The sequence below is a fragment of the Chelon labrosus genome (assembly GCF_963514085.1).
Source record: "Chelon labrosus genome assembly, chromosome: 7".
In the NCBI taxonomy this organism is placed as follows: Eukaryota; Metazoa; Chordata; class Actinopteri; order Mugiliformes; family Mugilidae; genus Chelon; species Chelon labrosus.
In genome coordinates this window covers 20,006,085-20,033,818 of record NC_140343.1, presented here as the reverse complement: position 1 = coordinate 20,033,818, position 27,734 = coordinate 20,006,085, and the positions used below count along the sequence as shown (strand labels likewise).

General features: G+C 41.1%; 2 protein-coding genes across 8 annotated transcripts in view; both read right to left on the bottom strand.

Annotated features, from left to right (window-relative positions):
• The window catches only part of fryl (furry homolog, like), a 53,712-nt gene extending 41,896 nt beyond the window's left edge, over positions 1 to 11,816 (bottom strand). For 2 of the 6 annotated variants that reach the window (XM_084548425.1, XM_084548426.1), the window contains exons 1-2: positions 11,244 to 11,815; positions 9,316 to 9,381 (exon numbers count right to left, since the gene is read on the bottom strand). In XM_084548425.1, coding sequence (XP_084404551.1) covers positions 9,316 to 9,381; positions 11,244 to 11,472 — 295 coding nt within the window. In that variant the 5' untranslated portion in view covers positions 11,473 to 11,815. Of the gene's footprint in view, positions 1 to 4,966; positions 5,714 to 9,315; positions 9,382 to 11,243 lie in introns of those variants that run through there. The other 4 variants (XM_084548427.1, XM_084548428.1, XM_084548429.1 and 1 more) reach the window with 4 other exon arrangements.
• A 12,258-nt stretch (positions 11,817 to 24,074) lies between these two features.
• ociad2 (OCIA domain containing 2) lies at positions 24,075 to 27,058 on the bottom strand. Of its 2 annotated transcripts, XM_084547674.1 has the most exons (6): positions 26,565 to 27,058; positions 25,499 to 25,552; positions 25,335 to 25,382; positions 25,118 to 25,256; positions 24,874 to 24,949; positions 24,608 to 24,640 (listed from the first exon to the last, which is right to left on the bottom strand). In XM_084547674.1, exons 1-5 carry the CDS (start codon positions 26,668 to 26,670, stop codon positions 24,883 to 24,885), a joined length of 414 nt encoding a protein of 137 aa, XP_084403800.1. In that variant the 5' UTR covers positions 26,671 to 27,058; the 3' UTR covers positions 24,608 to 24,640; positions 24,874 to 24,882. The 2 variants fall into 2 exon arrangements, with proteins under 2 accessions (XP_084403799.1, XP_084403800.1); XM_084547673.1 differs by having other exon boundaries at positions 24,075 to 24,949.
• Positions 27,059 to 27,734: the final 676 nt, after the last annotated feature.

Genomic DNA, 27,734 nt, shown 5'->3' with positions numbered 1-27,734 from the left:
GGCTTTTGTGAAATAGTGGTATGCAAAATATGCTCAAGAGGTGACAAACTACACATGTCCGTTGATGAAGAAGCAAAGCCCTTAAAGACTAGACGGGTATTCAAATACTCCACACCAACTCAGGTAGCCAGAACTTTAGAGATAAGATTTCAGTTTTCAAACAATGCAAGGTAGTACGCTGCTGGAGTTAAATATGCTCCTTGTACTAACATTTGTATTCATCAGGAACAGCCAACCATGTTTGCAAAGAAGAGATAAGCTAATCACAGCATGGCGAAAACAAATAAGTTAGTTGATCATTTAACTGGTACTTGATGCATTACAGTTGTGACGATAAAGGTAAAACCTAATGAATTACTATCGAATCATAAAATGGATTTGTCCTTAGAAATGACAAATTACAAAATATTCACACGTATCAATTATTAATCAAATTATACCAAATGATAAATCAAGTAATGTGAGTAATGTAATGACCATACTGCATTGGACCAACAGATATGTTGCAGGTTAATATGTAAGTATAATTGTTTTTACTTTCACTGTAGAATGAATGAATATTTATTCAAATAAAATGTAAATTAGTCTCAGATGTCTAGTTGTGCTATCTTTGCCGTACGTGAATGCATGTGGCTCAGATGATCCACATGGACTAGTCGACAGTCCAGTCAACTACATCACACCATTATGTAGATTTTCTGGATCAAATAGATTTTCATTTTAAGATCCGATGTCAATTCATAAAACCCTTCAGATATTTATTTATTTTTTTTTTAAATCCATGCCAATTCCTGCATTCTCTCGTCAGAAGTCTCGCTGCAAATGAAAGTGGGGGAGGTGGCAGGGACAGCGTAGTAGCAAGTGTTAGCTGCGTTGTGGTCATGTTGTCCAGCAGCACAGAGAGCCTTTCAAGCATTTCCCTCTTTGTTTACTGTGCTTCACCAACACCCCCAATGATGTCACACAGTCAGCTCCTAATAACCAATCAGTGTCCTTGACCCCCTCCACCCTTCTTCTCTCTCCCACTCTGGGCAAATGGGTTGTTGACTGGTTCACACAAGTGAATACCCCGACACTGTACTTTCCAGTCAACGGCAAAACGAGAAAAACAAAGGAAGGCACCCCTTTCTGGGCCAAGTGTCTGAATCGCCCCTCCCTCATTTGTGGTGTGCCAAGCTTTGGTTCCTTGTTGAAACTGACCCCACTGCACAAATCATAGGAAAATAACTAAAAAAAAAACATAGGCTTGCTTACAAACCTTTACAAGTTATATGGCAGTAACTGACTGAAAATTGTATGACTCACTAATGGCCCAAGGTCATGTTCCAGGCTTCATTCAAATCTAGATGCAAAAGTTCAAGCTTACCTTGCTAATAATATGTAAAACACTTGGGTGGTTCCACTGATTGGGAAGATTGTGTTGTTTCGCTACTTCAGTGTTACCTCATGAGTACCAAGTCATTTTGTGGTTGCCATCATCAGTTTTATATTTACAACATTCAAAATGGAAAAAGTAAAAGTAACTTGGTTGTAGAAAGGCTTAATCTGTAAGTTACATAACTGACTTAATTATTCAGGCATATACTTCTCAATTATTTTTTTAGTGTGAAGAACTTCAGGCCTGCTGCCCAAGAGTATACCAAGGTTTTCATATATAGACCTAGGAAGATGCTCAATACTACAGCTACACTTCTGACAGAAATAACAGAACATTTAGTTTATGCTAAAATGCTGAATGAGAAAATGCTTATCATGTTTTATTGTGAGGCAACTACAAGAAGCACTTTGCCAGAGCTTCATGGCTGTCCTTAAGAAATGGAGCACCCCGCAGGATTACACAACTATTACAGCACTGACTCCACCTTGTCACAGTTAAAAAAAAAGAAAAAAAAAAGAAAGCCCTCCCAATCGTCTACTCACTTCCCCTGGCAGGACAACCCGAAACAACAACCCAAACACACACACATACTGTTGGAATGCAGAGCAGTGTGTCCTTTTTTGTTTTGTTTTTTAAAAGAAACAGAAAAGAACCACTGCCAATGTCGATGTCAGTGCGGTGTTCTGCTATTATGTCTCAACATGCTCAGCCTCTGACGAGTTACTACTGGTTCGTGTGTCACCATTACTACTTCGAAATTAAAGAGAAACTAGTAGAGAAACTAGTAAACATACAAGTCAAAACTCAAAACTAATTCATTGCAAGAAGCAGTGGTGCGACTATTTCGACTATTTATTACCTTGAGGGAGACAAAATAAAGAATGTTGCTTTGTTCAAAGATGAGTTGCTATAAGTGTATCAGTAGAAATTAACTAATTGATCAGTGTAACAGGGATTCATCAGTGACTGTACTATCCACATGTATATTGTTAAAGCTTATGGGGTTCAGACTTATCCTGACACATACAGGGACTCACCCTGTATGTGCATACATCATTTGTTGTTAATAGCAAACTATTCCTCAAGTACCAAAACAATCCAGAAAATCAAGCCCTTGTTTACTTCAAGGTCAATAGATTTCCTGTCACCTCCATAGTAAACTAGAAACAGCTTTATTCATCATTTCAACCGAACCACAGGCGGCCTCAGCTGTCTTCGTCCCCTAAAGTGCAGGCCTGTGTTGATTCTATATCTTTACAAAAGATTTCACCAATTAGACTCAAGTGCTTGATTAAATGCTGTCTACTGTAATCACAGCCTGCTGCCATACATTTGGAAACTGGAGTGGACTTTTTGGTGCAATCAAATAATAATGTTGTAGTTGTTTATGGATATGCCTCATTGACGATCTGCAACTACCCGATGCATATCAGGAGTAAACATTCATATCAAGAACACAGGGTTTCCCAAACAATGTTAATACTATGACGGGCCGCCAGGGTCTAATTTACTCCGCCATGGTGTCATAATGAATTGGAAATATTTTGGCTCGTCTCTTAACAACGTTGTGTTGTGCAATAGGAAACCATTGCTGCCGAAAGCATCTCTCCCCATTAGTTAGATCATCTCCCACACCCCCTCCACACACATTCGGGTCACTCACCTGTTCTGTACTGAATTTAACCTAGCTGTCTAGTGTTGTTCACTAATAAAGGTGGATTTTACCGTCACTGTTTAAAACCCGAAGTTTAGGGTCTTGATTGTTTTAGACCATGGAGATTTAAAATTATTTAAAGGAAACGACTCCAGACGTAACGTGAACTAGCCTTACTTTGTAAGAGGTAGCTAGCAAAGTTAAATTGAAAGTCAACCGTTTACTATGAATTAGAAATTAGTATTCGCTGATATTTCATTTAATCTTACATAAAATTATCCATACAATGCCATGACTCAACAGTATTATGTTTAGTATTCCTGTATATGAAATGCACAGGCTTCCTGCTATTTGTCGCGAGATCCAATATCCACGCTATTGCGGTAATTTAAAGACTGAGTGATACAAAGCGCATGGTCACAGACAGACCCCTGGCAGAATGCTCAAAACAGCTTTTGTGGTAGTGAAATACTAGGTGTATTCTATGTGCAAACATTTCATATACTAAATATATAGTTTTTATTAGGATGGCATCATAGTAGATATTTATGGGCTTTTATCAAGACAGTAGAATTTACAATAATCTTACGGGCTTGACCAAAGCGATCATGATGATGATGATGATGATGAACGAGGTTCATAATACAGTTTAACATCTCTGGGTCTCCTCAGCCCTTGTGAGAAAAGCTCTAAGTAATGTGAACAGCACTATTGAATTCCTTTACTGTGACTAAGTGTCTGCAACAGGAATTTAATTTGCAAAAAGTCTCTAATTATTACTATTATCCAGGGGTAGCTTTACTGATATTTCCATAAAAACTTCTATATCATGGTGCATTATACTACTGTGACATTGAAATAATCTGACTCAAGATAGAAGATTTTTGTCCATGTTGCCTGTTCATTCTATGGTCATAATTAAAGAAGCCAAACCCAAATATGAATTTTAACCCTAGCAGATGGAGTCAGGTGATGAGGGAGCAGCAGGTGATCTATTGAAAAGGTCAAACTACGTACTCCCTCTTTCACACAAAAGGAATGGAAGCTTAGAATTGGAGTGGCTGAGCTACTGCAGTCGCAGCAAAGCTATGCATTGTAGGCTATGTGAAGTACTTCTGTGTGCTCTAAACGTCAAGTTTGTCAAGTTGGACAAATAAAAAAACATTGAGAATAGTTTTTTTTTCTTGCATGTGATAATTAACAATTACGGGACAAATCCAAAGTTGGAGCAGAGGAATGCAAATTGCTGTTCACCATTCACCTTAGTCTATCGCTACATTTCAATGGGACTGAAGAGGCAGTGCATTTTTGATTCCCGATGTATTATGGGCTGCATGTGCAGCTAATAATAGGAGGGAACCAGGAGACAGATCAATAGTAGGGAAACATTAGCTGACCCAGGGGAAAGGAAGCGGAGGGGGGGTTATAAAAGTAGGATGATGACGAGCGGTAAAGATGTATTGAGAGCTGTTATGGAAGACTAAAACAAGTGATCTCTTTGTTAAAGAAAGACAAAGTTGGAAGTTGCCAGCATCTTTAGAGTGGACTTCAAGGCCACTTGTGTTTCATGTATCAGTAGAGAGGCTCATCAATAGAAGCATTATCTGTGGGACAACCGAGAGCCAGTACAACGATGAGGAGAAAGGGGGAGGAGGGTACTCTGCTGAAGGAAGATTTTTAATTGCTGCTACCTGCATACACATCAAACAAGAGCAACTAAACCTGAACTAAACACAATCAGTCATCCTGACAACTCCATTAATGGCACCTCTACATATACGATTAGGGATACACGACGAATAGGAAAACTCCAAGGATGGAATGCATGCAAGTATGTACAGTACCGCACAGGGTCTGCTGGCTCTGTGGTAGATAAGTCTGGTGGCAGTGAGCGTGGTATGTAAACATGTGTGCAGGCTTGGCAAGGTACTCACAGCTGCTACTCCAAGACTTGAGGAGAGATTTGATGCTGATCTCAAAGAAGACCGAATCCTGCAGGCTCAGCATGGCGGCTCTCAAAAGTTAAGCTTCACCGAAAGGCACAACGTTTACTGGGTTCCTGTCACTCTCATTTCACCAAAGCCAATCGTTCCACTCGTCTCGAAAAAAAATACACCCCTATCGTACAGTTTCAAAAAAAATGTTTTAACACAATTAACGCAATTGCAGCTCCTCCACTTGCGGCTGAATACTACCCTCCACAGGTGCTAGTTAGAGGCAGCATCACGAACAACGGCGCAAGCAGCAGCTGAGAAAAGAGATCCAAGAAGTGGTACCACTTGTTTCTTCTTCCACCTAGTTCACCCAAGAGTCAAACTGCGCTAGAAGAAGAGGAGAGAGAGCATAGCCTAGCTAGTTAGAGAAGTATTCCACCCCAGCTCCTGCTGCCCACTTGCCAGTCCACAGAGTCCCTCATCCCTGGTCCAGCACAAAAAAATCCAAAAAGACGAAGGATAAAACTAATTGAGAACTTTTGCTCCCAATATGAGGGAAAACAGTAGTGGAACAGTAAACATTACAAGTCTTAAGACTGCATCGCTATATTCCTTCTCCTCTTCCTGTGTGTGTGTGTGTGTGTGTGTGTATGCCAGTCCTAGCCCGCTAGCACTGTCAGCCACCCTCCGCCTCCCCCAAAAGCTCTCTCCCTCTCCATTCGCTCATGAGCAGCCCCTCCTCTTCCGAGCTGGCTCTTGTTCTTTTACTGATGCCTGCTCTTTTCTCTCGGAGTGAGAGAGAGGTTGTTTCAACAGCAAACAGAGAGGGGAGGGGGCGGGAGCAGAGTGTGGGGGTGGGTGATGTCATCAAAATGCTGCGAGTGTTCCCTGGCTGTGGTTCAGCAATGCATACGCATGTCAGAGCTGCTACTGTGCTGCCTCTCCGCTGGCCTATCAAAGCGACACTTCCTGTAAGCTCCACAGCAATACTGATGCGTCATTCCTGACTGCAGTGGGGAGGGGGGGGAGAAAGAATGGGAGGATGGAAGAGAGAAAGAAAAAAGGGAGGATGCACTAAACACACCACAACAAGCAGCCCTGCAAAGTAAAAAATATATTCTAGGTACAATATAGCTCCATCTGCAAAACAACATAAACTACTCTAGCTGTAAAGTATAAGGTCATATGAGTTATATGAGAGTATAATTGACCAGACCATGTTACCCGATAGTCTCAGTGGTAGTTCTAACCCCTTTCTAGTCTCAGATTGTGGCATGATAATGATTACAGCTCATCTGGTAACTGCTCACACCCAGTGCAGTCACAGGCATTACATCACTGCTCTGTCCAAAAGCTACCAGACATAGTAACACACAGAATGACACACAAACCAATTATACATGCATTAATAAGATAACATGGCAAGTGTGCTTACATGACTGTCGGACACATACCTAATTTATCGGATATTTTAATCTTGTGTTGATGGTAGTTATTTCTACCCTTGCTGTGACTTAAGAAACGGATCCACATGACTTCAAGCAATTTGTAGTCAAGCACAGGATTAAGTTTGTTAACAAAATATTCTGAGGGGAACAGCAGTGGGAAAGCTGCAAAAGACAAACGCTCTTTGTTTTGTTTTAGTTTAGTCTTCATTTCTCTCTCGCCCTCGGTCTCTCCCTCTGTCACATGCCCTCCACTACACAAGTTATGCAAAATGAGGCAGAGCTCATTGCAAACAAACACAACACAAGCAGACGCTTTGTCAAGCCCTGGCTGGTGTTGCTCTGATGCAGGCTTCCACAGTGAAACCTTGTAATAAATAAGCACAGATGCCATTGAAAGATTACAGTAATTATGCTGTGTATAGTTTTAGGTCATTTAAAACTGGTCTTAAGTTTGCCATATTGGGAAATGTGCTTACAGGTCAAAGTAAAAGTCAAAGAATTACTTTGAATGGCCACTCTTAGTACATGCAACATCTTTAACAGTGTTTTCTTTATAAATACTGAGTCAAATTACCCAAATATCCTTTGAGTGCTGCTTTACAGTGAATAATGGCTGCAGCTGGAGATGTAAAGCCATATTTAGCAGTCAGTCCTGACGGTATTAGCAAATGTTTGTTTTTTAAACATTTTGTAATGTAGGTTTTGGTTCAACTGTCAAATGTATGAGTTGTTTCTATCAAAATTATTTTGCATTTAGCCTAAAGAAGAAGCGCTTTGGACCATTAGAATTCAAAAGATACTGGGTCATGACAAAGCGGCTGGATAGTTGATAAGCTTCAAGAGTCAAGTCAGATTTGGTTAATTTCAAATGTAACTTACTAAGAAGTCCCCTCTTCCAAGCCTCAAATACCATCAAGTATACCATAACTGGCAGCAGCTATAAGCTTTGGGGCACCTAAAACAAGCTTGGATATAGATATGGAAAGATAGAAGAATACTTTAGCTCAAGGTCATGGGCAGTAGGAGGAAGACAGAAACCTAATGTGGTTAAATTATGTTTAAAACAAAATTAGTGTTCATCTCAGGAATGTCCTAATAATAGGTTTGATACCCATGAATAGACCAGAAGCGGATACTGGGAAATTTGGGTCCAAGTATGAGCTCACTGTTCACCATTGGATACTTCTGTAAGGACTTGACCAAAAAAAGACAGGTCCTGTGATCCAAAGATATAGATGAGGACATGGCTTCAAAACAATGGTGGACCAATGAAGGACTTTAGCTGCAACTGTCAAAAGCTGCACACAGAAGTATTTGCAAGTGGTATCAGGACATCCCTAGTTCATATTATCATCCCTATCAGCAAAGCAGTCAAAGTAGGACAACATGCAGACTTCTGCAGGCATTGTTTTCTGTAAACCCGGCTTCATTGTTTAAGGAATGCAGAACAGACAACATTAGCTCTCTGGGAACATTAAAGCTAAGAGCTACTGTGCAGAGCTGACGTAAGTGGAGGGCTTCAAACAAACAACATTATAACTGACTTCCTGGAAAGAAGAGCTCACTGATCAAATAATCTCAACCAAATGAACAGCCATGGCAGGTTACACTAGCTCCATTCACAAAGTGGGAGAGCGGTGACTGACAGCTAGCCATTCTGACTGCAGACAGTATAGAGGAGCTGCTCCTCCCAGGAGCACATAGGGTGAAGGATGCATTTCCTGCCCTGGCCTCTCTGAAGGGCAGTGGTGGGAACAATAATCGATAGGAGCTGTAATTCAATCCCTGACCTCCCCAGTGAAGCCTGGGCTGCAGAGGACACGCCATTTAGATCCATCACAGCAGTCGGAGTATGCAGCACAACTCCGCAAACTGCACAGTTCCTCACTTCTACACAGTCCCTTTACTCAGTAACTAGATACTTCATACTCCCCTTTAATAATTAGCAACCCACACACAAACTGCACATTAAGAATACAGTTTTAAACCATTGCTGGATTTTTCCTGGTCAACTTCCACAGAATGATTCTCTGTAGCTGTAGGATTGAATAATGAAAAGTATCTTATAAATAACTGCATTGACACATTAAAACCCTCAGAACCTTTCTCCTCTGCTCAAGCTGAGAATGAGCAAACTCATTCCTTTAATTTGCCTAGAGGCTAATTTCTACAAAGCTAAATCTCAGGTCAGAAGCATTTAGTCTCTACGGAATGACAGCGCAGAACACCAGGCAAATCTGGAAAAAAAAAAACCCATCTTAACACAGGTACAAAAAGGTCAGCTCATTACTCATAGCACTTCTTCAAAGGAGCTGTCTTCAAGTTGTTCACTATGGAGTAACATTTATTAAGGGAGCTGGTTGGATAAAGAGCACTAACAGTGATTCATTCCTAGCAATGACTCCATATTCCCACTAAGTGCACAGCCTGCACTCAGCTACACCATCATGAGGTTTGTTCCACCGCTGTTGGCTAATAAATACGAAGAAACTCGATGAATAAGTTTAGGCAGCCTGTCTGAATACACACCCAGTGGACTGTTCAGACGTAACTCATACACATCTTTCTTTCCTTAAGCCAACTCAACAGCGCACACTCATGTTCAGTCACATGCTCCGAGCACTCCCTAATCATAAACCGGAAACCTGCACCACCCGTTAGCCAAATACTGTCCCAATCAAGCCCTTCCCAAAAACTCAGCCATACACCGGGCAGCTGAGTGATGTCACTGTGTGCAGAGAAAGACAAATGACAGAAAGAAATTAGCAGCACCACCTTAAAAGCCAACTCAGGCTATGCCAGTTCTGCAACAAGGGAGTGGCACTCGGCTCTGGTTTAAACACATCTTTCTTACCCCAACTGCTGTAGCAATCACACCACTCATTGTATGACATAACTCACCATTGTGACCCCTGCCAACACCAGAATGATGCAAAAAGGAGAGTTTTCTAATATGACGACTGTGTCCTAATTGGAAAGAAAAATGAAAGATTTGAAAACAATATGCTCAGTGTAGCCAGTAAAAAGCAGCATTTTGATCTAAACATCAACCCATCACAAGCGGTTATAGCAAAGCACACACACATCAACGACCTGAGTCAGCCGATCGAAACACATCTTTTTGGTCTTTGCAGTTCATCAGATCTCCATATCAAAAGTAAATTGTGCATTAGTTTAGCTAGCTGGCTAGTCCTATAGATGCTAACAGGATGGGTGAGTACAGCAGACGGATGAGCTGAGTCATGCTTTAGCCATGAGTAAACAGGAGCAAGCGTGCTCTGACAGGTAGCACTGTAAAAAAAGTCATATTGAGATACTGATGAAAAGCCATCACCCCACTGCTGATGCAAACTGGCTGACCTGTATGCACACATAATATTCATGTGTACACACACCTACTAAACCCCTAACTACTGTATCCATACACACACAATAGAAAACCTACTTCAGAGGATTAAGACTGTCAGCTCAACCCATGCTTTACTGTAAAGCTTTTGCTTCATAGTAGGCTAGGCTAGCCCTAATAAGACATCTAAAGACTGATTGTCTGCAAGTACTGTATGCTATCTAATATTCAGTTTTGTTTAATTTTTGTGATATTTTTACAGATGTTCAGAGGAGACTTGTCTGGTGGAATTGAAACATACAACTACGCATGGCCTACATGTCATGTGTGGCTAAATGTGAATAAAGTCCAAGCAACGTGACACCATTTTACAATAATCCAAGAATTATTCATGGCAAGATGACACACAAGAATCATTTGCTTATAATGTATTTGAAAAAATGAAAAGAACTTTCACAAAACAGACAAAAGTCAAGTACTCAACGTAGTACTCAACGTGCCCTGATGCAAAACTAAACCAATATACAGAATTCATGACAATCTGGCAAACACAGTTCTGATATTTACCATTTACCACCACTGATATCACCATTTAAAGTTTGCTCGAAGTTAGTAAACACCGTCTACAGAGCTATGCAAGTCATTTAAGATTAGTGTGTTTGATGAAAACACTTTCATCTGCTGCTGACAATCGGGTTAATGGGAGCAGCGAATCTGAATTCATGAAAACCAAAACCTCTACATAAAATAGGCTAAAATGCCTGATAGAGGTCTCCCCCAACTGTGTAACATAATCAACATTAGGGATGGGCATCGCTACCAATTTCTTGAATCCAGTCAATTCTGATTCACAATATCCTGAGTCAGTTCAATTTAATAAAAAATTCATTTGGAGATATTTCAGTTTTGAAACAACTTTAATAAGTTATGGAAGAGATGTGTTGTGAAAAATCAGTCCTGTGAGGCCACAGCAAGATTTCCAACAAGAGCAGGAAACTGCATGTAGTTTAAAAAAAATCAATCCAAGGATTTTATTAATCAGTATTAGATCTTTCAAATCTGAATCGGAAAATCCATTTTAAACACAGGCCTAATGGACATGATTTTTACTCTGAGAAGAATATCTTTTTTATTAATTTGTGTGTGTGTGTGTTTGTGTGTGTGTAAATAAGCATAGTGCAAGATATGTGCCAGTCTCTCTGACACACTGACACTTGTGCTTTGGAAGTGAGCTGGAGTCACAGCATCCTACTAGTACAAAATATATGAAAGGCAGCCCTAGTGTGTATACAGTGCAATATATTTGTATGTATGCGTAAAGGGGGGAAGAATAAGAGAGGTGTGAAGCCAGTCATTGATTACATGTTAATATAGCTTAACCAACAATGCAAATTATAAAAAGCACCTTCCAAGCAACACTGTTTATTAGCCAAGACCCAAAACCAGTACAGATGAGATTAATATGCATATGAGTGAGTTGTACCTTTGAGGCGGGTGTGATTACTGCGGGTAGGTCTGGAGGAGCCCATTCCTGCATCTACCTGTATCACTGGATCTACCAGATCTTCTTCTATGGTATGTCCCATGGCTAGCAGGCCCAGTCTTTTTATGCGAAGGAGCCGTGGACCTGGCTCCCTAGCTGAGGCTCCCCCATGTTCAGTGGGGCCCTCCCCTGAGATCACACCTGGAACCAGGCTCTTCAGAAAATCCATGTTCGATGAAACTTTTTAGGTCTTTCACTCTGATGAGTAGTCCGGTAGCATGTGCCGTGCCATGCCATTCCCTCACACTAACTATCCGTCAGCCTCATCTACCCCATGTTCAGACTAGCACGTTGTGCCGTGCTACTATATATATTCAGTAGTTACATATCCACTCACTGTCAGGGCCTGTATCTGTGGGCCCTTACAGACCAGAACAGACACTACCTGTCAGGATCGCCAAAGTTGTTTAGCAAGCTGTAACTGTAGCTAGCTAATGTGACAGAGTGAGAGACTTCCTACGCTCCAACATTACCTGTCTGTTCACGGAGTAAAGAGAAAGCAAAAAGACATGGCTCTTTTCATGGATCGTGATGTAATTGCGAGTGGGCAGGGCCATGTTTGAGTGCCAGGCACTATCTGGGGTGGGACTAGAACATGTTCCACAGGAGATAACGCGAGCCTGGGCCACCAGCCAATCACAACAGAGACGACACTGGCCCCACCCTGCAGGCCTGTGTTATTCACCAGTGAAGGAGACCAAGAGAGGAGGAAGAAGATTGACAGACACTATAAGAAGCAGGAAAGCTCTGTGGAGCTCGCTATACTCACCCGCCTGTGTTTACTGATAGCTCTTATCAAAGTCCGAATGGTGTCACTTGTTAGCGTTCATACACAAGCACAAATGCTTGTTTGCTTTCTTGCTAACTTACTCAAATAACTAGAGTACCACTCCCTTTGCTTTCACTTCTGCTTGACTGTGCTGAGCTTTTATGAAGAGAAACAGAACAAGCAAACTGATGGTGTCTGTGAAACGGGGTGATGACAGACTGCTGTGCTCTGCTTGGCTGCACAGCTTGTACCTGCAGCAAACTCAGACCCTTCCAAATATCCCTAGCTGCGGAGTAAGAGGGACTACGCTGTGCTGACTCTCATAAAAGCTCACTGCCTAAAGAAATCATCAATTTGCTGTTCTCTGCGACTGAGTGCAGAAATTAATAAGCCTTCCAAGCACAAACACAGCCAGTCTTCCACAGCGATAGAAAGCTGTGACACTCTACAAAATTTAAAGATGACCATAGCACCGGTGTGCAAGGAACTGTTAAAATGCCTTTAAGATCAACATTTGCTGCTGCTTCATTATTATCTATGCACCACAATGACCTTTCGTTGGCCTTAGAAGTCCCCAACTTCCTATGTTACTGTTGCTAGGTTAGTCAAACAGCAGCCATGCAGGGGTGTACTCCCACAGGAAAATGCTGAAAACCTGTAACAATAGTCTAGAGGTAGTTGAGGCAGCTAATGTGAGGTACAGTGCTAATTTTGGCACTTTTGTACCACCACTTTTTAGTTTTTGTGTATGGTTATTTCCACAGCAAAGTTTTGAAGACCCGCATTGCTATTGTTTGTCTATCCAAGCAGACTACACAGATAAATTGACATGACAGATTTAACAAAGGGTATGAGCCCTCTGGTTCGTGGTCAGCTGACCAATCAGAAGGCCAACAAAGGATCAAATGGGTTATACATTAAAGAAACAGCACAATTCTTGTCTTATGATGTCTTGTCTCTCACGATGACTCCTTTAAACATTTTCATATCAATACTAAGTAAAGACAGGCAATGCTATGTAAACGAGTAGGTAGTGCTAAAAATCCCAATAGGAGTCATTACCTTGCTTCTATAGACACCCATGTTCTCACCAAATACCTAGCATACAACACTGGTGCGTTATTCCACAGCAAGAAATGCTAAGTATATGCAACCTGTCCTGCACCAAACAGAGCTATTGTAAACAAGATGTTTGAAACAAAACTTGCAGGAAACACAACCTTACTAGGAGTCAAGTTGCTCAGTGTTTGGATGCCAACAGAGAGTTGTTATGGTTAGTTATTACAGGATTAAAAAAATAAATAAAAGTTTAATAAAAATAAAAGTAATATTAAATGATTGCACAAAGCTCCTTGATAGTTTAATAGAGCCTTTTTCATACTTACTACTTGGGGAAGTAGTGCTGAGATCACTATTTTCACTTCTGGGTAGGTACTCTCCCAGGGCAAGAGGTTGAGACCTTAAGTGATGTAACTGTACAGTGATTTGTGTCAAACACGCGTCTGTTGCACGGGCAACCGCCATTTAAAAACAAACATAAGCCATGAAAAAAAGCAGCTCTAAAAGTTAGCCCTTGAAGGTACAGTGTGTACTTCTAACAGGAGCTCCCCAGAGGGCTGATACCCTCAGGTAGTTGTCAGGACTGTTTGGTCCAAAAGAGCACAATGTGTGCCAAGGTCAGGTATTGGATTGTCAAAAAAAAAAAAAAAAAGAAGATCTATTAATACTGCATAAGGTGTCAGCTGATTTACCAAACACCAGCTCAACAATAAACAAGGTCTGGAGCTACAGGAGGAAACAAAAGCAATGTTTCCCAGACAAATACCTAAAGACAGTTTTCGCTGCACCAGTTATCACTGTGCTGTTGAGAACGTGTTAATTCTGTTAAGAGATGCATTTATTTTATTGAGCTTGGATGTCAAGTAACCATCTATTTCACAGATAATTATCTCTTAGTTTAATGAAAAAATGCCCCGTGTGTAAGCCCAGTAAGTGTGGTCAGAAACTCAGGGAAGTGCTGACACCCTCTACTGCAGTGTGTGAAAATGTCAGGGAGATGATGTAATTGTTTCAGTGTGCAAACCATGTGAAAAGCCTGCGATAGGAAGTAAAAGAAAAAAATGTTTTCCCAATTCTTCCTCTGTCTATTATCTGAAAACACTAATACAAAAGCAGTACAGCTATCTACTTATTTCAGCAATGTGATTTTTTAATTATCTTTATCCAGACCTAGCCTACAAAGCAAGCACAAACATTTTTTTTTCATTACTGTATGTTTTTCCACTGTCCTTCAGTATATTACCATACAACTTTTCATGAAACAGTAGCTTTATTGTTACTTAACACCGGACTTTCCCAGATAATGCAATAACCTTATAGGTCATATGGTTACCAGTTTTAAATATCGCAACTTCATTTCTAAGAAATCATGTTTTGTTCATCCTTTTTACACAGTAAATGCTACAATATCCATGCAGTTCAGGCGCCATTGTTAAAGAAAAGGTCTGATGCACTAAAAGGGAACATTACTGTGACTGAACTATACGGGGAGTCACAGCTGTTGGATTCTATCAAACATGATGCAGCGTTCAAAGATGGACACATTGACTGTGTTTTAAGTTTTCCCTATTCTAATCTTTAGCTCACGTTGGTAGCTGACGTGACAGAGTTTAAGTAATTGTATGGTTTATTCAGAAATGCACCTTTGGAGTTGTACTTCCCAGATATTTTTAATATTTTATTTGTTAGGCGTTTACACCGGTGATTTCACCAGTTAAGATTCATGTTGCGGCTGATGTTGTAAAATTGCTTTAACGGAAAAGCATGTAACATTTTTCTATGGTAAAAATTATAGTTCACCGAGCAGGGGTGCACAGAAAGACTCGTCCCGCTTCGGAAATCTATAATAAATGAAGCGCAGCAGTTCTGTGAGAACTCTCCCCTCCAGAGGCCAGCTGGCAGAAAACACACCAAACAGCACAAACAAATTGTGGAAATCTACTGACGAGCCCCAAATGGTTGTTTGGTCAGCAGGATTTGATGGCAAATAACCAGGACGTTTTCTGGACCTGGACTCTGGCTGACCAACACATTTTATTTATTTATTTTAATTTTATTTGCAGAAAACTGTTCTATTTGAGCGATCCTGTCGATTTCTTGATAAATGGAAAGTACTTGGCTTTCTTCTCATGAACTTGATTTTATTTACAATTAAATCAATTGTACACCTTCATAATGGAGAGAAAATGGCATAAAAAGCACCGCTTACAAGGGTGGTACAAAGGATGGCAGTGTTAGTTTAATAGCTCTAACTATTTCTGTCTCTTCTGTTTTCACTGATAACTGATGCTGGAATTCATTTATATTGTGTTGTGTTTATATAAATAAATGTGTCATATGATGTAGAAATACTTAAATCATACACAGAATGTGTTATTGTCTGACCTATCATGCCGCTTGCTCAAATGACTATTCAGTGTTAGGACTTTGACAAGTAAAACTACCAAAACTATCAATGTGGAGTGTAACCAGGATATAACAAAACTGGACAAATTATTAAAATGAACGACAACCTAAAATGTAAGCCCTCAGACACAACAGGAAAAATGCTTTAAGTTTTATGTGTGGATGTTTGTTGGGATCGTGCAAGACTGAAGCCCTAACCAAAGATGCACAGAGGCCGAGACAGCAGATCCTAGTAAGAATCACTAAATGAGTCACAGACTGAGAGAGAAGGACGACTGATGAGGCAAAGATAGCCATCACTTGGTCTGAGCACCACAATGGTCAGTGGAGGCAGCTGTAGTTTGCTGGGGCCAGGTCTGTGGTGCTGTTGAGCTAGAACAATACCCCTGCACAGGAGGCCCAGATCCCAATCAGCCCAGGAATGTGGAAGAGGAAGCTCTGGGAACAATGTGGAGCGTTCCTAGGCCATTCAGGGTCCCACCCGTTTCTGCCATGTTCTGCTTTCAAGCAGGAGAAAACAGGAAAACTAGTGGGCCAGGGCTAAGAAGTCGGGGTCGGTCCTGCAGTCAGCTGAGGGGGCAGTTCAGTACACCGTCAGCATGAAATCCACTAGTCACTGTGATCACTGTAGGCATGCAGTAATGTGCTGCTCCACTTCTGGATGTGAGTAAACAGTGTGAGGTCCCTGTCAGGTAAGCTGAACACCAAAACAATGCTGCACTGCCCCCTAATGGTTAAAATAGCCAGCACACTATCAAGGTACAATACTGCCTTTCTGCACAAGCCTTCTGAGTGCAACCTTTAATTACGCAGCCGTAAAGTGACATTTTTGGAGAAGTGTCTATATAATTGCCTTGGCAGGACTTTGTGTGAATGTCTTCAGTGATAACATAGCAATAACCACTTCATTTTGCCAAAGGTTTGCTCCCAAAACTTATAGTGCCGTCTATAAACACCGACATAATCAAGTGATTAGAAAACTCACACAAAACTGTTTATGTCTTATAAACAGGAATCATATAACAATAAAGTATCACCTATAATTTTTTTTATGGATCCGCTACGTTCATCTGCTCTGACTTAAACTCGTAAGCAGTTTGTGTCATCTGCAAATGGGAACAAGCAGCAAAATGTTTAACATTCAGATACTCAGACAAAGAGAACAAGCTGGTTCTGCTCAGTTGCGAATGACTGTTGTGAGGCAACCCACAGAGAGTTTGGTTGTCACTGCTCAAGAATGTGAGAATGTGACCTAACCAGACCCTGCATCGATATTAACCTCCTTTTTTTTTTTTGTTCTGACCAACTGTGAGATGACACTCGTCTACTGGAGGCCACCACCCTAACAAACACAAAATACAAACTGTATTTAAAAACAGCATTCAGTGAAAAACTCTAATACAATTCAACCTCACACCATTAACACATTAAAATGGGTGGGTTTCATCTGCGTTGAGCCTTTCAGTTATACCACTGTTGTCCTGTGCCTGTGCGAGCATCAACGGTGGCGCTAGTTGGGCGTCTTATAACTTACTGGATGTAGAATAGAGAAAACCGGGGCACAAAAAGAGACACTGATGAGAGGACATGAATCAAACTACAAGTCAAGAGGTCATACACTGAAAGGTGTGCTCATATTTTATCTTCATCTCATCATTGCAATAAGTTAATATTTTCACGATGACATGTGACATCTGGAATAAAAAATGTCCACTAACTGATCCAGTCCAGCTCTGTACGGTTTTGATACTTTGATGTCATTCTGGTGTTTCTCGGCCTTTTGAGGAAAACCAGTTTAATACCATGTTTATCGTCTCTACGCCATACTGTTGGTCATTAACACAAGTAAAGTAGCATCCGTGGATGACAAAATCACTTTCTATACTTCCTTTAGTCTATTTAGAGATGCTGTTTAATTAGAGACGCAGCAAAATGGGGCATTCTTCACCTTATGACTGTTCCACAGACATTTTAAAGGACAAAAATTAAGCAAGCAAGAAAGCAAATGCCAGCCAGAAAAAAAAAAAATAAGAAACTCTGCTACTTTCCCAATTCAGAAAAACAAACGCAGAGTTAATCCAACACCACGTCTGTTCCCACAGTACTTAGCCTGCAGCTGCTGTAAAGCTGGACCACGGCACACAGTGGCATATATCCCACTTAACCTGTGCAACGTACCTTAAGGCCATAGATCAGGGGCTGGAACTGGAATAAGAAGGAGGGCCCAGAAAATCACTGCACAAGAATCTGAAACAGAGAGCACACAATTGCATATCTTTAATGAAAAGATAAAAACTCAGAAAACTCAGACACAAGCCAAGGCAGCTCTATTATTTCAGACAGGTTACAAAAAAAAAAACAGCACACTAACATCAGTAGTGTGGCATCAGTACAAAGCCATGAGATTATAACTTTTCAGATTTGATTATACGTTCATGAATTTGGTTCAGTAGTACGTCACTACTGAAGTACACAGAACAACATCTTGTATAACAACAGGACTGTGAAGGCTGAGTGCAGTTGGGCAGTGTGGTCTCGGTCACAGCAAAGTGATAGGTCAGCCTACTGTTGGCCTCAGCCTGGTTTGCTCCATAGTGGGACAGGATTAAAACCTCCTCCTCCTGAGCGGATTTATAATCTGAAGATTACCCACTACATCCAAGAGGAAGTTACGTAAGCATTCAGAGCCTTCGAAACTTTCCTTACATCATTGTAGTGGTGAAAAGGGGCTCCTTTTATAGTCAAGTATTCTCAAATCCAGTCACACATTCATGATCACCGACTGACTCAGAGCAGCGTGCAGGATATTCACAGGTCACTTCACAGAAAAAAAAAGAGAAGTTGCTATAGTATGTAGAAATAATCCGATGACAGTAGACTGACATAAATAGAGAGAGTAAACACAGAAGGCTAGAAACTTCGAATCATTACAAAACTGTAGTCAAACAAAGGAAGGAAGAAGAAGCTACTTAGTCACACAGCAGCCAGACAGGGAAGTTGACGTGTGAGAACTTCCACTCTTTAACACTGTTGACAAGATGGTGAGAACGGGTCATCTTAGACAGCAAGTCAAAACAAAACTCCTAACGGCCCAAAAAGTCGCAGCTACATACCATTACACATTTCTTATCCCACAAACCACAAACACAGTTCAAACTAATTCTCAGGCACCGTTACTCGCTTCTCACGCTGAAAAAAAACCTATGAATAATATATCTGACTTCCTGTTCCAACTCAGCGACTCCAAAACACAAAAAATGTGACCACAGAAAAAAGCTGATGCCAAGCCCTGCGCATGTCCTGAACGCTGAAGCGAAATCGAGCCACAGACTGAGCCGCTGCTCTATATTTAAGCTCTCAAACACATGCATTTTCTCTGGCGGTGTGGAAAAATGTCTCATCTTGCAACACAGCTCACTAACTCTGACAAATAACGTACGTTTAAGGAGTTTAAACATTGTATATTTTTGATGTTACCATAACTCATGAGACAAGTTAAAGGTCAGCGAAGTTGAACTTATCTGATCAATGGTTAACTCGAGCTGAACTATTAATATCGCCCTGCAACTGTCTGTCCAGAGCACAACAAGGATGCTGCAAACAGAAGGCTGATAATCTATCCAGGAAATATGACACAGCCCTGTCAAAGACAAGATTGTTGTGTCTTATTTTGCAGTGTTCTCTTCTCCTCTCTGCCTCGTATCGACTTCCAACAGCCTGCAGTAATTCTGTACAGATGCCTCCAAGTTCACCCTATAAATTCATTACAATTACACAACCACCATTAAAAGGTAGAAAACAAACTCAAGAATCTCTAACGCACTGTAGTTTTTTATTTTTATCTATACTTGTCTTATAAATTGGGCCAGCTCATAGTCAGAAGCAGGCAGTGTGCTGCAGTAAATTGGACAAAGCGGCAAAGGCCTATATCTGGCTCCCACCAACAGTAAATGACAGGCCTGGCCTGTTGTAATCACTACCTCTTAAATGGAAACATCACTGGCTTCTTCCGACCGGGAAGGGAAGTGCATAAACAAACACCTTTTTGCATGTTTCAAAAGCTGTTCCCCTTATCTCTACCTCGCTCTGGAGGGCATGCATGGCAAGAAAACATGAGGCATTAATGTACAGTGAGTGGGCCTAAACATGGCAAAAACACAGAGAATTCGGCAGAGGCCGTCTTGAGGGCAAAGACAGGGTGGTTTCTTTGGCAAAGGCAGACCCAAACATCAATTATGCTCCAAACCCTCTTTCCCAAAGCCAAGGATAATCTCGCTCAGCAGGGCTCAATTATAGGTTATTTCCAGCTAAACTCAGTCCTTATTGTGCACTGCATTATGCCAAGTCTTAAAATGCAATCAATGAGAAGAATGCACAAGTCAGAGTAAGTAATGCTGTGCGTTGATCTACACAGCACGAGAAGGAAGAGGAGACCTATGCCGGTTAGATTTTGAAGATCAGATAGATAGTGACCAACAACCCATTTCTAAAACATTACGCAACCTACCTACAAACCGATCCGATCTATGTTAATTATTGTTTTATGACCTATTCTGGGACAACACTGCCACCTTCAAACATAGAGCCTCTCAGTTTTTTACCAACTCATGAATATTCTTATCTTCACTTTTGCACAGGAAGTCTCGGTGTAGCATTTCCCACCAACAGAACAGAAGAACACAGCCGTCTATTAAGTGTTAAGTGCTCTGAAAATAAAGTCTAAATTGGGTTTAACGCTCAACACAGGATAATGTGACACACACAGCAAACCAACTGGGCACAACATATAACCGAGCAGCAACGGTTTTAAGTAAAATTTATGTACCGTCCCTCATTGTGTTATTTGTTCAGGTGTCTGGTTAATAATTTAGCCACGCGCAAATGCAAACACACAGAGACACCTGGATCCGAAGTGATCAGTCTGGGTTTGGGTAAGAGGTCATTGACCGCAATGAGGCCACGTTAATTACACCTGGTACTATATGACAAGGAGACGCCAAGTTGCAAGAGGATTTTGTGTGAGAGCTGCTAATATGGAGGCAGCTGAGAGGTCAAAGGGCATCGAAGCAGGTGCCTAGTCAAGATAATCATGCAGCTCAAGCCCACATCCAGATGACAACATGGGGGTCATATGGCACAAAGACGCAGAGTAGAAACACAAAACAAGCCTTTCCATTAACAAAACTGTGATTAACACCCTCAAACTTTGCAACAGCTGATCAACCAACTTTTTGGATAAGCAGAATTGTTAAATGAGAAATTAAGAAACCGGGTCGTGGTTTTGGTGGTATGTCATACTTTTGTAGTCGCCACTGAAATGCTGAGTTAACAGCTAATCCTCGTAGGGGGGGGGCAGCTTAGCGAGAGGCCACCGTGGGGGCGTTTCACAGAGCTTGGTTTTTCATCCCCATACTCTTCAATGCCATTAATGTCTTACCAGATTAAAGCAAACACACTAATTCAATGGAGTTTATGCCCCAGATAATCACAGATATACAGCTCTCTGCAATCTAGGGGGATTCCCTTGTAGTTGACGTGCGTACAAGAGGAACTGCTACACATCTGTACCGCAATCAAAGGCTTATCCTTCCAGGCTTAAACTATGTTATGTGTCACTTCAAAGTAAGTTCATATTAGCAACGGCGCACCAACCAAAAGACATCACACTGCAGCAAAAACAAAAGAGCAAAAAGACAAGGAGGCACTGCATTTAGTGTCAACCCCCTATCTACAAAACTCTACAGAGCTATATGTAATCTGACCGTTACATGCAAGTGTGAACAACAAAGTTTCTATCAGAGCATCGTCCACGCTCATGTCTGCTTACGAACACAAACCAGCTTTTCTTCTGTCACTCTCTTGTGCCTTCCCCTGAAATAGTTTGGCCATCTCCAGCCCCTGCCACACAGCAGACTGACCAGATTCCTCTCTGTCTGTCTCCAAGTGCCACTGCTCGAGTCTCTACAGAAGATGAACAAACGCTTCATTGTATATATCTGATGCACTGGACGGGGAGAATGAAGTCCTCTGAGGAATGTTAGATGTGAAGCTGACAGCTCTCTCACTGTTACTGCGATGCATGAGGACCACCGCGCTACTCCCCTCGGTCCCCTTCAAACGAGCACACCGTCATCATTTCAAGAGAGACAATGAAAAGTTGTCTCAGAAATTGGAAAAAACAACGCACTTGTGTTGCTGCTGCTGCATGTCCCAGATATACCTACCGCCTTGGAAAAACACTGGCTTAAATCTGTCTGCGTGTTTATTCACGACCACTCGGAGTAAACACGCCAAACAAGACTGACAATAATTTCATTACAGAGCTAGCTTGAAATGGGCTAAATTGGTTCATAGTAGCCTTCAGTTAGCAACTAGCCTGGTGTTAATACTGTACTGAGCAAACTGCTAATTTTGAGCAGGAGGCTAGCTAGCAGCAGCAACTTGACTTAGCTTTATCAGCTAGTTGTCAACTCCAAGTTAACATGCTAGTATCACAGCAACATTAACGGTCCGGCTAGCTAGCTGGTAGCGATAAAACTAATGACAACAGGAATCTGCTCGATGCTTACGGTTAAACTTGCAGGGCATGGAGGCAGGCAGGCAGGCAGGCGATTAACTCACACTAGCGGAGCAGCCAAACTCCTTCTTAGCATGCTACGGCAGCCAAATTTGGTACGACAGTTGGAAAGCTAACGTTAACCTCAGCGACAAAGTTAATCACGGAACTTGGCGTGAGACAGCCTTGACTACATTAGATAGCAAACACCGTGCCCTCGTTTATTGTAGTATCCGCGAAGCTGATGTTACTCACAACTTTAGTTTCTTCTCCCTTCAGTTGGGCTAGGTAGCTAGCTTTCAGACGTTCTTTTCATTTGCCGAACAAGCCTCAACGTCCTGGCCCTCCTCCATTGGAAGGATTTGCGTAGTGGTGTGATTTTTTTTTTCTCAGTCTGTTTCGGCTTTGGAAGGGGTCCACTCTCTGAGCAGACGGTAGCCTGTTTGTCCCGCCCCCTCGATTATGATTGGCTCCCGTTGTTAAGCCCACATAAAAAAAGTTTCCTATTGGCTACTACGCGTGACAATCTTTATTGAACGACCTGTTGATTGGATGACGTCTTTTTTAGGGGGTGACATTCACACGAGTCTACTTTTTATTACGACCGGCGCACGCCGATAAATGCAGGGACAGGCGGGTACTAGGAGAAAAAAAGTGACATTTCTTTGGTGCTTAAACGTAGTGCAGGTCTTTATTCACAATTTAAAATCCCGCCTAACACACCCATTTGAAAATATAAAATCAAATTAATAATAAAATAATAAAAAGTTTACTTCTTTGAAGCATTCTTATTGAATATCATTAGATATATCACAGCCTATACAATGTTATCAACCATTTATCGCGTTTATACAGTATATTTTCTGCTTACAACTAACTAACTAATATTTTTTAATTACACTGTTTCTGATTGCTAAATATCGGAGGTAAAAAATAATTCTGTGAAGGGTCGCGTTAGGTTATCACCAATTAACCTAACGAGCATGTCTTTGGACAGTGGGAAACTCCACACAGAAACACGCCAGTCGACCTGGATTCGAACCCGGAACCTTCTTGCTGTGAGGCATCAGTGCATATGATTTGTTTACCACTGAGGATAGGCTGATAAACTGTCCCATAAACTTTCCACGGTTTGGAAGATTAGACCAAACATAGGCATTCTTTCATTATGTGAACTGTAAAACTATGATGAGACCTGTGCTGTATCTAAGATAAGCAAACTGCTATCTGGCCGGTAAGCAGACCTCAGCTCTGAGAGCGTTCTTAGCAAAGTGTTACATTAGTTTAAATGTCAGTCTGTGGCTAAATCTTAGTTTCAGCAGTATTGATAGTATCCACAACCCACAGATTGTATTATTAGACAGGCTCTAAGCAGCACTAAATTTGTTGTTCTAGTCCTATTTGATGACAAGTTGACATCGTTCAGTTGAATCGATGGCACTCGGATCCACTTTGCTTTATGTAGTGCATATGGGCCAATGGTGGAAAAGTAAAGATATCAAACCATTATTAAATCTAGTGCTCTCAAATATATCTGTTGTCATTAGGGGATTTATATTTAAATACAACAAAGAAAAAAAACATGTTTGTGCGTGTATTTATACGCTACCGTGTTAAACTCTAGCAGTGGTCTCTCTGATGCTACCTGCATCCTAAACCTCAACCCACCTAAAAGGATTGACTTTAAAATACTTTGTCTGTTGCCTGTCAAGAACCAAAATATAGCACATCTCTGATTTTCGTCTGTCCTATGAAATTGGTACTAGTTTTCTTACTGCTCAAAATGTGAAAACAAAGCATGGTCTGCTTTAAGTGGTTCTTAGCGCTGTATGTACAAAATCCTGATGTTTATTCAGACATCATCTGAATCATTGGAAGACGATAGCAAATGTATTGTACCTAAATTAAATGTCCTGTTTAGTAATTGGAGTAATTGGAAACCTTAAAATGAAGCTTGTCTGGGTGGGGACATTTAATATAAAAATAGAGTATACAGTGAAGTTTTATTCACTCCCACAGTCAGCTGATACAAGGACCTTAGCCACACAGGGAAAATACTGTGGCCATTGTATTCACCGGTCTCAAGAAAGCTAAAGATTTGTGTCCGCAATATTTTACTTTAGTCATAAATATGAATACGTATGTAATAATTTGGTGATATTTCCTAAAATGTGTGTGTAGGTCATTGCACATGAGTAAATGATGCCAAAGACTAATAAACACTAAGTGACACAGAGTCTATCTTTCTGTTTGGTTGATATTTAAACCAAATGACCTCTGCCTTTTCTCCTTTGCTGCACTCCCTTTTTAAAAAGACTTTGTACTCCTGCCACATGAATTGGTAGATAAATCCAGATAAAAGTGTAAATGCAGGCCATCCCGATGAGTGAAAGGATCGTTGCTCCCCCTAGTGGAAGTTACATGAAAGACGGCAGACAAAAACAAACTCCAGGTAAGTTACATGCAGTTTTATGACATTTAATAAATGGAAATGCTGGAACCGCTAGATCCACACACACAGTCAGTCCTTCAGCGTTTCTGATGAGGCTGAAAAGCAGAATATGCAAATATTTGAGCAGTGCATTCAGGCTGTTTTAATGTGTATATGTACAGCAATACTATTACTGTTGAAAGTCTTATATTTAAAGGTCGTTTCTTTAAGATTTGCTGTTGCACATGTTTGTAAGAAGTAGTTGAACTAATAAACTCAACTTTAAAATGATGTCAGGGCTGTGCACAGTGTATTTTGTCATAAATCTATTGGCATACGATCTATTTACCTTTAAGCTTTAAGCTTGTTCTGCAGGAGCCACTTGATCTTTTTTCTCACATTCTTCACACACATGGTGACAAGATCTGTAACGATAACATCCTGGTAGGTGACGCGCAGAGGCATGTGGGAATTCATCCACCGAGTGGAGTAAATGGTTAATATAAATAAGTATGACATGAGAGAGTGTCACATGGGGCTCCTCAAAGATGTTAGCAAACAACAGCTTAACACTGTAAGTATAAACGCCTCACCTGTGTCCAGGACCAGAGTGACCTCTCCGAGACCAGGGTCCAAATCCAGGTCCATCCTCAAGGCCCAACTGTTGGAACTTGTTTCGACAAGTTCCAACATAGGAGGCTTTCCCCACTGCAAAACCAAGAATCCCCGCAACTAAAGGAAACACAAATCTTAGTCAGGGAGCACCGATGTCATCAATAATTGTTAATCCAATTTAATGAAGATGCAAACCTGCTAGTTTGGGAAAAGGGCCAAATCGTTTTGATGATTTCCAGATGCCTGTGTCAGGAGAAAAAGACAACAACAACAACTTAAATCAGTTACATGACGTACAGAATGTATACAGTAGAGACATACAGTTATTGAAGAATGTGGTTTGACTATCAGTGCTTTACCTCTGTAGATGAGACCTCCAGTGACAGCCATGCTACCCAGAGATAATGGAAGAGCTAAATATAGAAATAAAAGAAAACAAGTCAAACAGACGGAGTTTCTGGAGCTTATCGAAGCCATACAGTGATAGGCACATGGAGGCGTATGTATGCTCCAATCTCTTTTAGATGAAGATGAAGGTAGTAACAGACAAAGTATTCCAGGCAAAGATCATCTTTAATGGGGAAAAAAAACTTACTCATTCAGTATTTGCTAAAACTCTAAGTCCCTCCAAAACAAATGATTAAATATTGATAATAGACTGAACCCACCTCGCTTTCTTTTTGTTTAACCTGACTGAACTTTGGCCTGTGAAGTAACGAGATTGAAATCGACCACCCAAATTGAGCGAAAAGACGGACACAGGAAGTCTTGATTGTTGCCATTTCACGTTTACATAACTGTATAGCGAGAGAACACGAGCAGCAGCTGCGTGGCGGGCAACGCATGGAAGGACAGAGACAAAGGCGAAACAAGTGTTGCGTTCCCATTATCTGTTTGTTAGTCGTAGCCAGTCAACCAGGCTGGCTGCAGCAGGGTATATCCCTAAATCTTAGTTTTGTACACTTGTTGGAGCAGGTCATTTGTCTGTGGGTTTGGGTCAGCTCAGGAGAACACCAACCAAGCTCCACCCAAACGTAACCTGAAACAAAGTCTCACCAGCTCCAGCTACAAAAATGAGCACAGAAAAGAAAAAAATGAGCGCAGAAATGATCAAGATGAGATTGTAAATGATGATGATGATAACGAATAACATTGCCAGTTTTAATGTGCCTGCATATGGAAGCGTTTTTGGAGCCCCATGCTAACCTCCACAAAGAAGAATGTAAACACACAGCGTTAAGTGAAAGGGGATTGATGGATGAGCCCCACCTCGCTGCTTCTGCTACAAAAGACTTGAGCAACACTAAACAAAGTCAGGCCTCTCTCCCTGAGCCATTGGACAGGTTAGTCGGCTTCTCAAGCTGCTAAAATGGCAAAATCTGTGTGAAATACACAAGTATCTACTGAAATGATGGATGAGATTACCTCTGTACCAGAAGCTTTCCTCTTGGCATTCCTTCCAAATCTTTCTCACATCTTCTCTGTGAATGTGAGGATTACTTAAGGGGCACTGCAAAACACACAGGTACATGTTAGGTATCTTTATCACGCCCACAATCGTCCAAGTCGTTGGATGCCTCTAACCTTCCAGCCCTCTTTCGCTGCCGCCGTACTGGTAGCTGGCACTTCCCCCGTCTTCACTGTGATAGTTTGTGCAGTGGTTTCTGAACTCATGATGCTGTCGTGTTGGGACCTCTACTACGAAGTCTTCTCAGCTGCCAACACTTCCCCTCTCACGGTGCCTCAGGTCTCTCCAACCGTAATGGCTCCTCCCTGGGCGACGTTTTTAACTCCACCCTCCAGGCGCTATCATATTAGATTATCGGTCCATTTACTGCTGGTGAAATAAATAAGGTTTTTATCACAAATCAGCTCTTAATGTCTTAATGAGTGCATTAGAATAATACACACAGGATATACTATATTAGACAAATAATGAATTTTAATCTATTTCTCACACTAGGTCTACAGTCTCCCAGTGCAGTTTGACCTCTATACACCAATCTGCACAACACACCTTTGTTTAGAGAAGTCGTTGTGTCTTTTATGTAACTGTTTAGAAAAAGTGAGTGTGGCTCGAGGTGCAAATGAGCTTGTTTAAGCTGGCATTAAACAGGAACAATTCTGTTTGACATTCAGACTTTTATGATTTGGGCAGGTCTCATGAAACATGTCATATGAAGGCATTCACTGACTGTATGTAGAAGGGACTGCATGCTATAGTAGACCCTGGTGAACATGAAGTTGTCTGAAGTCTGAGACAGTTACTCTACCATTATAGAAATATTTTCTAATCTTACCATAAATCATAAAGATTTTAACTAAATCTGAATATGTGCCACAGATGCTTCAGCAGAGATGAAAGTATCAGAGAATTATTATATGTTACTTCATTAGGAGTTTGCTCCTGCGAGCCTAGGGCCAAGGTCTCTTTTTGTTATTTAGGTCACAACTACACAGTTATTGTAATCCCATGAAATAATGGTTTATTGCCGCTAATAAAAATGCAGTGATATAAAGGCCTCTGTCTGTTTTGTGCTGACAGAGACTTTTGAACAAGATTACTTATTACTTACTTATATTACTTACCTTTTC

Coding starts and splice junctions, on each gene's coding strand:
- ociad2 (XM_084547673.1), bottom strand. CDS start 26,670: ATGTACCTGTGTGTTTTGCAGTGCCCCTTAAGTAATCCTCACATTCAC. Junction 25,553..26,564: donor GGAAAGCTTCTGGTACAGAG/GTAATCTCATCC, acceptor TTCTATATTTAG/CTCTTCCATTATCTCTGGGT. Junction 25,383..25,498: donor TGGAGGTCTCATCTACAGAG/GTAAAGCACTGA, acceptor CTCCTGACACAG/GCATCTGGAAATCATCAAAA.